Source organism: Mesoplodon bidens (assembly GCF_964165515.1).
Source record: "Mesoplodon bidens genome assembly, chromosome: 13".
Taxonomy (NCBI): Eukaryota; Metazoa; Chordata; class Mammalia; order Artiodactyla; family Ziphiidae; genus Mesoplodon; species Mesoplodon bidens.
In genome coordinates, this window is record NC_138169.1 from 73,958,725 (window position 1) to 73,974,145 (window position 15,421).

At 49.1% G+C, this 15,421-nt stretch overlaps 1 protein-coding gene across 1 annotated transcript in view; it reads right to left on the minus strand.

Annotated features, from left to right (window-relative positions):
* Positions 1-15,421, minus strand: part of ALPK2 (alpha kinase 2) — a gene marked incomplete at its 5' end in the record, with an annotated part of 86,814 nt that overhangs the window by 42,571 nt on the left and 28,822 nt on the right. The window contains one exon of the mRNA XM_081252105.1: positions 1,822-5,191. Coding sequence (XP_081108231.1) covers positions 1,822-5,191 — 3,370 coding nt within the window. The remainder of the gene's footprint in view (positions 1-1,821; positions 5,192-15,421) is intronic.

The following is a 15,421-nucleotide window of genomic DNA, read 5'->3' on the forward strand; positions in this document are numbered from 1 at the left end:
TAAGTGTTCCTAAGGCTGCCAACCCTGTCCACGACCCGTTGTAAGTTCTGAAGACAAAATTGGGGAAGGGGAATTCAGGGAAAGGCATAAAATGGGCAGAACTAAATGAGGGTCTAGGATAGGAAGCTGGCTTGGTCAGGAGGCCTCAGGGCTTTGGGAAAGGACACCTATCTGTGTGGGATGGAGGGGGGAAAAAAAAAAAACAGAGGGAGCTAAAATGAGGCTCGAGAGGGAAGCTAGGTTTATCTGCAGTGTATATTCTGGCCAAGTGCTGAGGGTAAAGGATAGAGAAGTCCCCTGTGACTATAAAGCTTTGGTTGTACTAAGCTTTGAATGTAGAAAAAAGTTTACTCGAGTTTGTTCTATTTCTTTCGGAGTTATCCAAGTCACTCCTAACAACCCAACGCACACACACACACTCCTAACTCCTCCCCACCCACCCCCAGAAGGCAGTGCTCCCTGTGGCTGCAGCCCCTCATGCCTGGGGAGGCTGAGCAGCTCCGGAGATCGAATCCTCCAACAGTACCTGGATGGTCCTTTCTCCCACGGAAACAGACAAGCATTCCAAATAAGATTTTTTTCCTCTGGGCTGAAACCACTTGAGATCTCTTGAAAACATGGTTTCATTCTAAGTATGTTTTAAAACTCGGAAAGCAGTTTTGTGTTTGATCTTTTCAGCAGCAGGGGCTGTGGGCCCGTTTGCTGAGGTCTGGGAACACAGTAAGCACTCAGGTAAGAGGAAAAGTCTCTCCCCCGGGGTTAGCGAGGGCCGCAGCGTTCTGCTCCAGCTCGGGCAGGCACGGTACCTGGCTGCAATCTCTTCTGACTTCTGCCAGGTTTCATGGGAAGGCAAAGAGCTCAGGAAGAAGGCTGAAATCTGGGTGATGGGATGGGGTTTGGCATTGACTCGGTTCCCCAGGCGAAGCAGAACTGACTGCAGTTACCGGGGCTCTGAGCATCAAGTGGTCTGAAACCTGGAACAGAGACCCGGGGGGGACTTCCGGCTCAAAGGGGAGGGCAAGTTGGAAAGAAACTTTATACTCAAATTTGGAAGAAAACCCAACATCCAATCAGCCACTTCAAATGAAAAAAAAAAAAAAAAGATTAAAAGGAGACTGCTAGGGGCCTCCCTGGTGGCGCAGTGGTTGAGAGTCCGCCTGCCAATGCAGGGGATACGGGTTCGTGCCCCGGTCTGGGAGGATCCCATATGCCGCGGAGCGGCTGGGCCCGTGAGCCATGGCCGCTGAGCCTGCGCGTCCGGAGCCTGTGCTCCGCAGCGGGAGAGGCCACAGCAGTGAGAGGCCCGCATACCGCAAAAAAAAAAAAAAAAAAAAAAAAGGAGACTGCTGGACTGTACCTAAATGTTTTTCTGTAAATCCTGTTTAGCATGTGGTCTATTTAATTACACTAATTAGCTACACTGATGAATGCTGTTTCTTTTAAAATTTTTTTGAAGGATAATTAAACAGAAAGGCGTAGTAATCACGTTCCCTCAGTTAAGCATACCTACAAGGCAGCCTACATCAGTGGTCCTCCCAGCACATCACCCAAGAACTCGTTAGAAATGCACCTTCTCCGGACTCAGGAACTCTGAGGTTGCGCCCAGCAACCCGTCTTAACAAGCCCCCTAGGGGATCCTGAGGCCGCTCAAGTTTGAGACCCAAGGGCCTACATGCCAGGCCACTGGTCACAGCCGTAGCGCATCCGACGCCTCCCCAGTGGACACGCACCCTAACTGCAAGGGCTCAGGAGGACACACGAGCTAGACATCAGGTCAACAAACCCAGACTTTAACAATGACAGGAAGCAACACAGCCTCACCTGTCCCTTCGCTTTTGCAAGGTGGCCTTTTGGAGTCTTTTTTCTCATCTGTGCGTGATACCGATGTTTCGAGTTTAGGACTCTTTTTAAGAAAGACTGAGTTCTTTCTGGCGTTTTCTTTCTCTTCCAATCTCAGCCTCAGGGTGGCCACCCTGGACAGAATTTTCTTCTTTACTCCCTCAGCTATGTGCCCACTCCCTGGGGTTTCTTGCTTCCCCTTGACCTCCTCTGACCCAGTCACTGCTGGAGGAGCCCTGGGGAGGCAGCCAGCTTGGGCCACCCCAGGGAGGACCTTCTCCTCCCTTGACAATTTCCCACGGCCAAGGGTGGAGCCCTGCTGGCAGGAATCCTGCAGCATCTTAGGAACTTTCCCTGATGCACATTCTCTGGACATGAGTGTTGCTGCCGGGGAGCCAGATGTGCTTGTGGGTTTGGTTTCCCCAACTGGGGGCTCCTCTATTTTATGTTCCTCAATTTTGTGGCTTCTTGAAAAGCCTGTGATGCTTCCTTCAAGAGATGAAGTAAAAGGCCCCCAAGTGAGACCACTAGAAGGGGGCACATGTTTCCCACACTCACTCTCAATAGCTCCCCTTTCCTTTGAGTTGGAAAACGCACATTGATGGCTTCTGGGCTCCGCTAAATCATTCTCAGGGAGGTCATGCCTTTGACTTGTGGAGCTGTGAGTACCAACTCCAGAGGCGGGAGTCATTCTTGCAAGACCGCTAGAAAGAGGTAAAGTGGGGGAAACCAATTCTGCTGCTTTATTTTTACTTTGTTCAGACTCCGCTAAGCGCCTCTCACTGCCTTCTTGTATTTGGCTTCTGCTGCGTCCCCTCGGAATCGTTTCCCCACCTTTGACAAGACCCGGGACAGGCAAAATGGCAGACTGTACGTCCCCCTTTGCTTCAGCATGTTGACTTTGTCTTGCCCCCTCTCCCCCACTGTACCCTTGGTCTCGGCTGATGCTGTTTTCTCTTGGAATGGCTTCCCCACGTTGCTGGGGGCACGGAACTTGCGAGATGGATGGTTGGACTTCTACTCTCTGGCCCAAGTTTCCATTATTCAAGCTACTCTCCACTCTGATGGCCCCCAGTGTGGATTCAGAAGGCTCTGGTGTTTCCACCCTGGCCCACTCCACACTTGTTTCATCAGGGGGATCTAGAGAGGCCTCTAAGATTTTAGGGCAGGTCAGGAACTGTTTAAAGAAGGCAAGGCGATCCACCTTGAGTTGGCTTTCCTCTTGGTTTTGACTTACACTGTTAACACTTTCCTTCCTTCCAGTTCTGGAAGCCTCTGATAGCAAGTCTGTGACACATAATTCTTTCTCATCTACAGGGTCCACAGAGGACTCCAGGCGTCTGGGTTGGCTCAAACACTGGGAGGAAAGACAACTCCAGTTTGCATGGCCAGCTAGGTCTTCAGCTTTATGGATTTCTCTGTTATTAGCAATTGCTGAGCCAGACTCAGCCTGAGGACTACAGGCTGATGTTGTCTCAGAGCGGTCCAGTTCAGGCACAGCAGCATCAGCCTTTAGAACGTCAGATACAGCCCAGACCCTACCGGGGGTGAGACTAGGTTCTGAGTCCTTGCACTTAGAATCTGTCAGTTGTCTTGGTGGCCAGGTTTCTGAAATGGAAGCCTCTAGAGTTATAATCTTCAGCTCTTTACCTGCTTCCCAATATCCTGGACCGCTCTCTTTAGACTCCCCCAGAAGGGTATTAGAGAGAGATGGAACATTACTCAGAGCCTGACTATCATCTTCCATTACAGATTCAGCCACCATGGGCACACGAGTCCCCAAGCCCGAGCTCTGTTCTCTTCCCTCCCTGGAGTTGGCCAATGAGTGGTCCAAGAGTACCACGTTTATTTCCCCTTGTACAGCAGACGTCATAGGCAAGCTTTCTTGGAAATTTTCGTCAGGAGAACCCTGCTGGACCCTCTGTGTTGTTTCACTTCCTTTTTCTTGGAAATTCTCTTCAAGGCTCCTAGTGTCTGCTCTGTCCACGGTCTGGCTCTTCTTTCCAGACTGGTTATCAATCTGAAGAGGGGAATTGCTACAGAAATCCGCTCCCTCTGGGAGCTGAGGAACGTGGACGTGGATTCCTGGTCCACTGGGAGCCACGCACGCTAGTCCTTTTGAAGGTTCAGTTGTAGCACCATTTAAAATATGACCCAACTGTGCACTGGAAGGAAGCTGAGAAATACTGTCATCTGGTGCCCGAGGTGAGCTCTCGTCAGGGCCACCTACATGGCTGTTCCCAGCAACTGAAACAGGGAGGTATTTGGGTGGGTGGCCTTTGGTGGCAATGGTAACAGTGGATGTGTCCCCACTCTCCCCAGTCACCTCAAAACACTCAAGATTAGCAATTAATGTTGTTGGCTTCTCCTGAGGAGAAGTTGAACTATGACTGGCTGGTGTGTCTGCAGTGACCGGGGCACTGGAGCTAGAGCTCTCGTCACCACCTTCTTTAGACCATTCCAAAGAGTCATTCTCAGAAGACAGAGGCTGTCTTTCCTCGAGCCCACCTGAGACATTGGGGCTCAGCCTCTCCTGACCAGCCTTTACCATGGAGGCCAACATGGAGGTGGAACCCTCCACCTTGGAGAGATTTTTCCCAGCGGCACCTTTACTGGCTTTCTGTGAAACGTTCCAGGTGAGAGTACTGATAAAAAGAGGCAACATGGCAGAGGTTCTCTCATTGCTGCTTCCATATGTAGACTGTGGAGGCTCAGAACCTTGTGTTTGAGAAAGAACATCCAGTGCCTTGTCATCAGAAGAACACAAATCAGATACTTTGCTTTGACCTGCCAGCTCGAAGTCCACAGAGCAAATTTCTTGAGGCAAATATTTACCAGCTGGGGCTCCAACAGGAGAGCTCACAGTATCACACGCTTCTTGGTCACCTGCTTCAGGACGGCCTAGCACACACGCTGTTACTCTGTCTCTTGGCCCAGCACACGCAATTTCCAAGGTGGGGACGGTATGTACAAATTCAGGGGAAGAAAGAGAGGGAGCCCGGGGCTCCCCGGGGTCAGCGCTGTTCTCCTGGGGGAGATGCACCAACAGCTCACAGCGGGGCATATTTTCACTATTGGCTTCTGGGATGCTCGGCTCCCACCCTAGGTCTCCCCAGGGACATCCAGGTGTACTGTCTTCTCCATCTTGGTTTTCTTCCTGCCGTGGGCCTTGGGTACACCTTTCTACCTCCAGGTGTTGGGCCAATGATGCATTTTCCGTGTCGATCCCTCCTAAATGGGAGAAGGAATCTATCGTGGTCATAGTCAATGCAGACTCCTCCCCAGTGGGCTCTGAGAAAGCTGGCATTCGGCTGAGAGAGATTTGCTCCCTGACTGTTTCCTGAATTTGCACCTAGAAGATGAAAAGTGATATTAGTAGAATTGTTCCTAGGAGATCCCACAATAGGGCATAACTGCAATCCCAAGAGTGTTAATCCTTGACAATTATAATCTCAGACAATGAGAAGGAATGATTGAGATCTAAACATTAATCCCCAAACTCTAGCTATTAGAGACATCCTGAAGAAACGTTTAAGCAACAGTATGCTCCAGGGGGTCCTTGGTCAAATTCCCCATTAAAAGCAAAAGGCCTACTGACAATCATGTAATGATTTTTTCCCCATCTTGCAGGAAAAAACGATGGAATTACATGTTAAATTACATGTTAACTTTTTTGATCAAGTCACAAGAGCTTGTGAATCTTTTCAGAAGGAAATTTCACATAATCATAACAAAATATGCAGCGCTTGTAAAGTAGCAATGAGCAATCTTTGTCCCCCGAGTAGGCCAGCTTGCTGGTTAATTACTAAAGAGGCATGTCTTTTGAACCCACCTCTAATGAAGTAATGGAGTTATGATCGGCCTTCAGCACTGCCAGTCATTTCTGCCCCAGGAAGGTTATAAAATCTTGAAGTGCCTCAACCACTTTAAGACAGATGCCCTGTGGCAGGGAAATCATATCCACAAGAAGTAGGGGGTTCAGGACTTCTTGGGTTTTGGGGAAGAGATATAGAGACAGGGAAAGAGAAAGTGAGGAAAGGGGGAAGGACAGAATAAATCTCACTTTTCGAGGGGTGAACCCATCATGGTACTATCTGACTGTCCTGTGACACTGGATATTGTTCGAAGAAGTAAACTCAGTCTAAATTCTTGCCTCTTGAAACTTTTAGCTCATTGATTATTTCAAAACAGATCAGAATTATGCCCAGCCAAGGAGAAGGGAATCGCTGATCTGGGGCAAGCACCTCCTTCTTTGCCCCCAGGACTCCTACTTTGAAGCAGCCCCGTTCAACTGTGCGGGAATCGATGACTGGGCTTAAAGAGGGGAGGAGTGTCTCTCCCCTCCGCGCACGACAACGTACAGCTGAAATACACGTAGCTCCAGGGTCCTGACGCTTATTCCCATCAATCACATGTGAAAATCAGTCAATCCCTTTACACACCGTCAGTAGGAAACAGGACAACGGCGTACCGCTCATGTTTTCCACACTCCCCAAGGCTGCCTGCAGCCAGTGACTCACCTCTCCTTTTCTCCTGAAAGGTACCCTGATGTTCATTTAACTCATTTGGTTGGCATAAAAGTGCTGAATAAGAAATTTAGTTTCCTGTGCTATAAATTCCGTGAGTGCTAGGACCATTCATCAGTTCAAATATTTATTGAATACCTCCAACATGTTAGAAAGTATCCCAGGTGATGGGATACAATACAAGCAAAATGCCCATCTGCAGGGAGCTCCCATTCTAGGCTGTTTAAGGCCCGGTACAGTGGTTGGCACCTAGCAGGGGCTCCATAAACACTTGTTGAAAGAATCAGTAAATGAATGAACACCACGCACGAGTCAGATCTACTCAACTTCACCCGTTAAACCTCTAAATTTGAAAGGGTTTGAGCTTTCATCTGCTTCTGTCTTTGAGACAACTCTCTCTTAAGAAACTTCTAGCCACAAGCAGAGGCACTACTGGTTCACATCCTGTGTTTCTAAAAGGAACTCTATATATTTTTTTCCATCATATGAAAATGGAAGAGGGAAAAGAAATTTCTGGTAAATAAGTTTTGTTTTTTTGTTTTTGCTTTTATTTTTTTAAGTGTCCAGGACTTTAATGTGTTCATGATTTCCCCTCTATACCTGAACATCTATAACGTGTAGAGAATGTTCTTTTCGTTTGCTAATTTGGTGGGTTTTTTTTTTTTTTTTTGAGCTATAGCACAAATCTACTGAACTATTAAAAGCATAGAAAGCATGGGTAGCTTCCTGGTCATGATTTGAGAGGTGTAGGGAGATTATCTGATCAAAAACACCAGGACCCTCTCCCTGAGCCTTCCTCCCTGCCCGAGCTTCCACTACCTATGTCAGCCCTTTAAGATCTTGTCATCATCACAACATCAGTGCTCAACATTTAAGGACTAGCTGCCATGTGTAGAATTCTCTGCCAGGTACTGGACAATTTTTTCCAAAGGGCTCCAGTCAAAAAGCCACTGTGTTACTAACTGGGACGTTACCAACCCATTATTGCTAACTAGTGTATCAGAGTTGTAGGCTGATACACCCGGAGAGGCTGAAACACAGGAGAAGTAAGCTTTGATTAGGGTGGTTTGGTCATTGTGATATACCATAACCATGGTGTATCATGCCTTGATTTACAGGAGTCCTGTTCCTACTAAGGTAGACTGATTCCTCCCCTCTCTACCTTTTAAAATAAAATCCTACTTTAAAATAGCCTAGTGAAGGGCTTCCCTGGTGGCACAGTGGTTGAGAGTCTGCCTGCCAATGCAGGGGACGCGGGTTTGTGCCCCGGTCCGGGAAAATCCCACGTGCCGCGGAGCGGCTGGGCCCGTGAGCCATGGCCACTGAGCCTGCGCGTCCGGAGCCTGTGCTCCGCAACAGGAGAGGCCACAACAGTGAGAGGCCCGCGTACCACAGAAAAAAAAAAAAAAAAAATAGCCTAGTGAAGCTCCACACATAAATATGGCGAATCCTTGACGATGTAAAATTCATCCACTTGAGTATTTACTGAGCACCTACTATATACAAAGCTGTTCTAAGGACTGGAGAAGCATCAGTGAACATAGAAGACTGCTGGCCTTTTGGAAGTTAGGTTCAAGCAAGCAGCCATACAAATTGGTTCACTGCTGATGTGAAACTCCATAAAATGTGATTGTAACCAATGGACGTCTTCAAAGCAGAGCTTTTCACAGTCCAATGCATACTTGCTGAGGCTCACATTATCGGTTCCAAGGGCAGCCTCCTCGGAGGCCAACTCAGAGAAAGGGAAACCACAGGCTCACACCTTTCAAATGAGTCAGACCTTTCTTTCAGGGGGAGATCTCTTAGTTAAGTCATTATGAAAGAACTCCAGCAAACGATTCTCCTGCTGCTCAGCTATTCTCATCACAGAGTGAGTGGTGAGACTCAGGTGGTTGTGTTATGTAGGAAAATTGTCCTTATTCAGGTGAGGAGGAGGAGAGTTTAGGGCTCTCGGCGGAAACCCAGCATGGTGTGTGGACTCAGGACTGGCCGCCTGGGCTTCAGCTTAATCCCATATTGCATTCATGACCCCACGTAGCCTCTTTAGCCTCTCTGACCCTCGGTCTCTTCCTCTAGGGCTGACCACACGTACGTCAGCACTATCCTGTCAAGTGCCTGGCACTCACTGACATTCATTTCCCTTGTTCTGTGCGAAGACAGTAGTGGCTTAGGCAGAAAACAGAGCAACTCGAATGAGCAGAGCTGTGCTCTTTGGGCTTTACGTTGGCTTTCTCATTTGATTGGTAAAATAAATCTGAAACACTGATTCTAGCATCTCTTCTTTACTGATGAGGTCAATAGCCTGGGTCCAATCAGGAAACAGAAACCACACATTAGGTTAAATAAGGGAAGTTGAGTATAGAGGATTGTTAACTGCAATAGAAGAGTAGCTGCAAGATAGCGGGAAAGCCTAAGGTGCTCTATGGGAGGGAAAGTACCAAGGAGGGACCACTTGCAAGGGGCACAGATGTAGTTGCAGAAGGTGTAATCAGGCCACCAGGTAGCAGAGATGTTTGCAGGTTTGGCCAGGCCAGAGCTGATCCAGCATTGCTGGGCGAGCCATACACCACCCTTCTGTGGGTAGGCAGGGAGTCAGCGATCGGCACACAGTGCCCAGGTGTGCAGTGGTGGTCGGGGACCCGCAGGGGCAGAGGCCTTCCGAGCAGGTGGGCTACATATGGTAGGGGTGGTAAGAGGGAACACCAGCCCTGTGTATGGGCCACGTGGAGAGAGCCTGGATGTCAGTGCAGGCAGGAAGCCCTCAGGGCGGGCTGGCCGCGCAGGGCTGCGGTATCCGCGAGGATGGTAGGACGGCTGTCGCTAGGCCAAGGCTACGAGGCCGCCGATGGACCGTGTTCTGGGCCCTGTAGCTGGGGCAGGCCCTACCGGATAACCACGCAGCCATATCCCCGGCCCCCCGCCAGTGCTGAAGAGGACAAGCCTCTTCCTCCCACACCCTCTGCTGAGAAAGCTTCACGTCACGCTCAACTGAAAGGAGAAATGGTGAATGAAGTTCTGGTATGATCAAGCATGTACTGAGGCGTGCTTCCATGCTGAGAGGCAGTAACCGAGAACTGGCACGTGAGGCCACCGATGTCAGGGGTTAGAAACCTCCTCCCGGGTCCCACAGTCAAGGGCAGAACCGGGACTTAAAGCCGAGTCCGGCTGGCTCTAAAGCTCTTTCCAACTCAGGTTTTTGGTTTTTGTTTTTTAAAAAAACAAGAAGTTAAAGCAAGAGAAGTTAAAGCAAACCCCAAAGGGCTGGCAACGCCCCCTAATCTAAACCCAGACCCTCTGAGCTCCTGAGACACAGTGAGGATGAGACTACAGTGGTCCTCATTCCTTACAATGACTGCTTCTTTATCAGCTTCTGAGGAAGCTCTGAGGGCAGGACTTGTTATTCTTTGCTGAATTTTGTCAGAACCTTAGCACACAGTAAGGACTCTATTACTGAGTAAATAAACATGAATGAGTACCAGCAGCGGGAGGGGTAGACCAAAGGGTAACATTTCCAAGCCTGGTTTTGAAAGCAGCGCGAAGCTTGAAACTTAACCCTGCTTGCACAACCGTCTCCAAGCCCTCCTCTATCCAACATGCCTGATTTTACAACCACATTGTTTCCACCTGTTAGCCTTTCCAAGAAATTCTGCCTCCTAAGTGTGTCTCCCGTGGATCCCATGGAAGGTGTGTTGTCTCTTCACCCACCCCGTGATGTGCAGGGTTATCTTCATCATTAGAGGGAGTGTCCTGGATGCCACGAAGTGCATGACACTAATTTCAGTGACTAACAATAGAAGGTGGTATGAGATAAGATCCCTCTTCTCAGGTGGCTTATAATCCAGCTGAAGAGACAAGGTGTTGGCGGGCAGGAAGATAAACAGCAGTTCTTGACAAGTTGTGCTAATGGCCAAATGGATGGAATTTAACAAACAGTGCTGTTCCAGGAGTAAAAGGAAGGTCACCACTGATTCTTCCTCTTCCACTTGATGGATAAGATCCCTGCAGTGCGGGGCTTCCCTGGTGGTGCAGTGGTTGAGAGTCTGCCTGCCGATGCAGGGGACATGGGTTCATGCCCCGGTCCGGGAGGATCCCACATGCCGCACAGCGGCTGGGCCCGTGAGCCATGGCCGCTGAGCCTGCGCGTCCGGAGCCTGTGCTCCGCAACGGGAGAGGCCACAACAGTGAGAGGCCCGCGTACTGCAAAAAAAAAAAAAAAAAAAAAAAAAGGATCCCTGCAGTGCAAAAACCAGAGGGTGCTCTCTTTAGGTATCAATTCTTAGATAACTCTTGGATAGCCCAGTGCGGTCTCAGGAGGCCTCTCTACTGATTAGAGTGCGCAGGTGTGGAAGACACTGCTGATCCTCAACCCCTCCTCCCTTGCCACCTCCAACTAGAGGACGTTGGAAAACCACGTATGCTCCCAGCCTCCTGCATAGCCATTAGCCAGTTCTGGCTAATGATGTAAGGGGAATTCCACTAAGGAGCTCCCAGAGAAGCTTTGCTTTCCTTATACAGAAGGTACAGACACGGTAGGTACCTTGCCTACCCCCTTCCTTCTTCCTGTGACGAACATGTGATGCCTGGTGCTGCAGCAATCAACTTGCAGTCACGAGGCAACCAGCACGAGAATGAAAAGCCCGCTACAGCTGGTGGAGCAGAAAAGATGGACTTGGGAGCTGGCAGGTATCCTCAAGCCACTGGATCAACACCGAGGCCTTCTACCCCTGGACTTCTTGCGAAGGGAACAACGAAAGTCCATATGTTTGAGGCCGCTGGTCGTTGGTTATTCTGTTACCAGCATCTAAAAGCTTTCCTAATGGATGCTAGAGGAAAGGATATGGCTGGAGGCTGAAGGAAAAGGCACATGAGATTCACCTGGAGCCCTTCGACAGGCAGGGATTAGCTTGAAGGACAGTGTCACAAAGGGCACCAGGTATGGCTCCTGGACAGGGTGCTGGGGAGCTGGTCAAAATGACAAGGGATCAGTAGGGCCTGGGGCAAGGCGAACGTGAAACGAAGGTGGGTGGCGGGAGGATGGGGAAATGTGAAAAGATGGATCAAAGGAGAGGCCATGGTTCTAAAGGCCACATTCAACCATCCAGAGCCAGGCGAGTTAAGCCCCTTAGCTCTTGGCTTCAGCTGGGCACTCTTGCCATACACTGCCATGGCCTCCCGTGGGACAATTTAACTCCTGTTTCTTTTTAGATGTTCCTTATCTGGACTCAATACAAATAGCACCATGTCCCTCCATGGTTATCTACACATCAGTCTCCCCCTGGGGTTCCAGGAATCTTTAAATGGGAGTTCCCCCACTCCCCAGCCAGCCTGGGCTGGCTGCAGTCTCGCCCACTGGCTAACCTTTCCTAAGTGTCTGCTGAGCCCTCACTACAGGGCACAGCGTCATTTGTCATTCGATAGATCAAATCCATACCACCTGGGGCTGGGAAACTGAAAATAGCCCAGTCTCCAGCCAAAGGAAGCTTAAAGGCAAACTAGAACATTTCAAGAACTCGAGTTTATTTTTAGGAGTTGCTAGGATGCCCAGAAAGGAGCTTCACTGAAGGCTTTGAACGTTAAAAGAACACAAAGTGGAGGACACACATCTAAAATCCCCAATCCTGGGAATTCCCTGGTGGTCCAGTGGTTAGGACTCTGCGCTTTCACTGCCGAGGGCACGGGTTTGATCCCTGGTTGGGGAACTAAGATCCCACAAGCAGCGTGTCACAGCCAAAAAAAAAAAAAAAAAAAAAAAAATCCCCAACCCTGAAACACCCTCCTCACTTGACCAACTCTTCTTCATTCCACACTTTCCTGGGAGGCATGAAATCTTCAGCCAGCTGGGGTTATAATCCTGCCTGATTTCTTGGGAAAGAAAGAGTTTGTAAAACACCAATTTGATTTCTTGGGAGAGGACTGGGTTTCCATGACGAATATCATTTCCTAGAGCTAAGGGGCTCCGTGCGCTAGTGCAATCTTTGCCTGGTAACACGGTGAGCCAGAGTCCCAGAGCACAAGCCAGAAGCTTGCGTTTTTGTGCATCTCAGGTGACGTAAGTCTCAGCACCACTACTAGTGATAATCACCAAGTCCTGTGTAGCCCTTAACACCTAGCAGGCACTGCTCTAAGTGCTTTACAGGCATTAATACAGTTAATGTTTGCAAAATGGTATAGAAATGTATGCCTTTGGGACTTAGCGTTGTGTAATGTTAAGGAGAAATACCAGCTATTCTAACACATAAGACCATTTCATGGTAAACTCCCAAGTACAGTGGTCCAGAAAAGCAACTGTCTTCCTTTCCCATGGGCGTCTTTGTTTTCCTGCATCTGAGAGTTTGCTGGGCAATGAGAGCCTTGATTTCCACATATGCAACTAGGAGCTATGCCAACGTAAGAAAAGTGGAATTGGGGAGGCTAATGATTTTTCTTGAATACCACCACGCATTTCTGAACACTCTTCGTGTTTCTTGCTACGTCCCAGACAGACTGGCACTTGGATGAGGAGGTGAAAGGCAAGTGGAGCAGGGAGATGGATGGAGCAGTGGGCCTCAGAAAAGCCAGGTGTTTATCCTGGATGCACTGCCTCATGGGAAATGGCTTTGGTGAAGTCACTGGATCTGGGGCTGTTTCTTCCACGGTAAAATGAGGGTCGGAGAGTACCTCTTGGCCCTCGCTAGCTTTGGTGTTCTATGACCTGCTGCCATGGAGACAATACAAACATTGAAGTGGGGCTTAAACCTCACCTTCCACTTGGAGCCAGCTTTTAACTCCTAAGGCTTCTAGATCTACCTCGACTACCTATGAGACTTGTTAGGCACATACGTAGACTGATTCAGGACAAGCCAGTGGCGGCCCCAGGGAGGATCAGGGAAGAGACAGAGTGGGCTGGAGAACGCTCCCCGATTCCTAGCTCTTGTCTCCCCTCTATGTACTAAGTGCCCCATCTTTTTAGTGGGCTGCACTGTGTCAGCATATGGGCCCTGAGTTGATCCTGCAGCGTTCTAGAGGCCCACAGACTTAGTACATGGCAATGAAAACCGTCATGGCCACACAAGGGAAGACCAGCAGCTGTCAGCCTCTAAATGTGCTAAATCCTTTTTGGCGTTGAGAAAAAGTATGGCTTCTTTCACCCAGAAAGTCTCGTTTTCCCCACAGTCTTTCAAAGAATTAAGAGCGTCCAGACCCACTTGAGTCCCTTGATTCCCTCCTCCAGGCCCCTGAGGCCATGGAGTGAATCCCAGCTGTGGGTTCTGAGCTAGGAACATACCCAGCTGTGGAATTATTCCCACAGACCAAAACTTCTCTGCAGATTTTGGACTAGATAACAAGGAGGGGCGGGGGGAGGAGTGTGTTAAACCTTAGGTTCCAGAAAAGCATTCGCAAAAATCCGTCTCCCTTTACAGTTTCTAGAATTTGTGAGCAAAACCAAAACCTAGTAGCAGTTACCGTACTACCCTGACAATAATACATGGTACAAAGCCAGTTCTTGTAAACTTTAGAAACAGGAAATACTTGTCATGGTGACTACACTACTTGCCTATTCAGTGAGGCTTCAAAGTGTACAGGGGCGATGCTATTTGGCACTTGGAAAATCTGAACATAAACATATAGGCAGGTTGCCTGTCTTGGATGGCCATTACCAAAAATGAAAAAATGTAGGATTGGGGCTTGAAGAGTCCCTTATAGGCCATGTACTTCAAGTAAGCAGCAGGACAGCTACAGGTCCTTAGGTTAGGCTTCTGCTTAAACAGAAAATATCCCCAAAAAGAGTACAGTTCCAGGAGGGCACAGTTACCCAGCCGGCAGCAACAGTTACCCGATTAGAATCAGAGACAGCTTCTTCAGCAGGAGACGCAAAGTTCCCTGGACAGTGAGATCCATGAGGGGAGGACAGGGTTAGTCTTACTCATAGTGGTGCAAGGCACACAGCAGGTGCTCAAAAATAGGTCAAAGGAGTGGACATCCAACCAGTCTGTTCTTGGTCCCGTTTCCCTTTGCCGGCAGAGGCAGGGAGGGTTTGTCCATCCCCTCAGAGTCTGGTTCTCGTCTAACTCTATCGAGACACTGATCTACCCGCTACCCTGCCCGAGGTCCTGTGCTTTGCTTAATGTGTCCTTGCCACTAAACTAACTCTTCTTCACCGCTAATGACTTGGTGCTGTTGGCCTCAATCTTTAGATTGAAATGGAAGCCACCTGTCCTCTTTTGAGAAGAAGTGTCTCTTGTTTTATCTATGAGCAAATGAGGTTCCCAATACAAACCCCAAAGAAGACATCAGCGTCGTTGTACCGTGGGCACCAGGCACTGAAGGTGGGGGGACAGGGTTGTGAATTTACAACATGCAACCAAAGGGTTAAGTTTAAACACCTGTACTTTAAAGATGAAGGCAGTCAGAGGCAAGGGGGGCATGGGGAGGGGCAGGTGCAGATTAGAAATTCAGGAGCCTCTTTTGATGGAGCCGTCAGAAATCAACTTTCCCCTTGTAGACAGAAAAAGAATGGTTCACAAAGAAGCTTCTGGAAGGCTGAAGGTATTGGGGGAAAGACTTTAAAAACAAGAAAGGACTAGGACTCACCGATTTGGAACTAAGAAGGCAACAACATGCTGAGCTGGTATTTGTACTTGTGGTGAAGACTCACACAGAGGACTTCTTGTACGCGTGAGCAAACGCATTCCCTTCATGCTTTTTCTCTGGCACTGATCACGTCTGCCTCAGAAGCTGCCCGTCATGTAGCGGTTTGGGGGATGAGTGGAGAACAGTTCTCTCTCACTAAGCAGCCTCTGGTAGGTGGGTGGGGACTGGCTAGGCCCCGTGTCCCAGAAGGGAAGCAGGGAAACAGCTCCCGGCCTCACGGTTTCTTTCCCTCGGTTTGTTCTAACCCAACCCCGAGGTTAGGAGAACTCGAGCTGGGATTACGTGCCCCCATGAGCCCCGACTCCGTCAGCCCTTTTGTCCCAGCATCTGAGGGCCGGGTCCCCTCGTCCACACCCTCACACACTGCCGATTTCTGATTGTGCAGGTAAGACTCAAAGAAGAAAGGAACTTCGAAAACTCAAAGC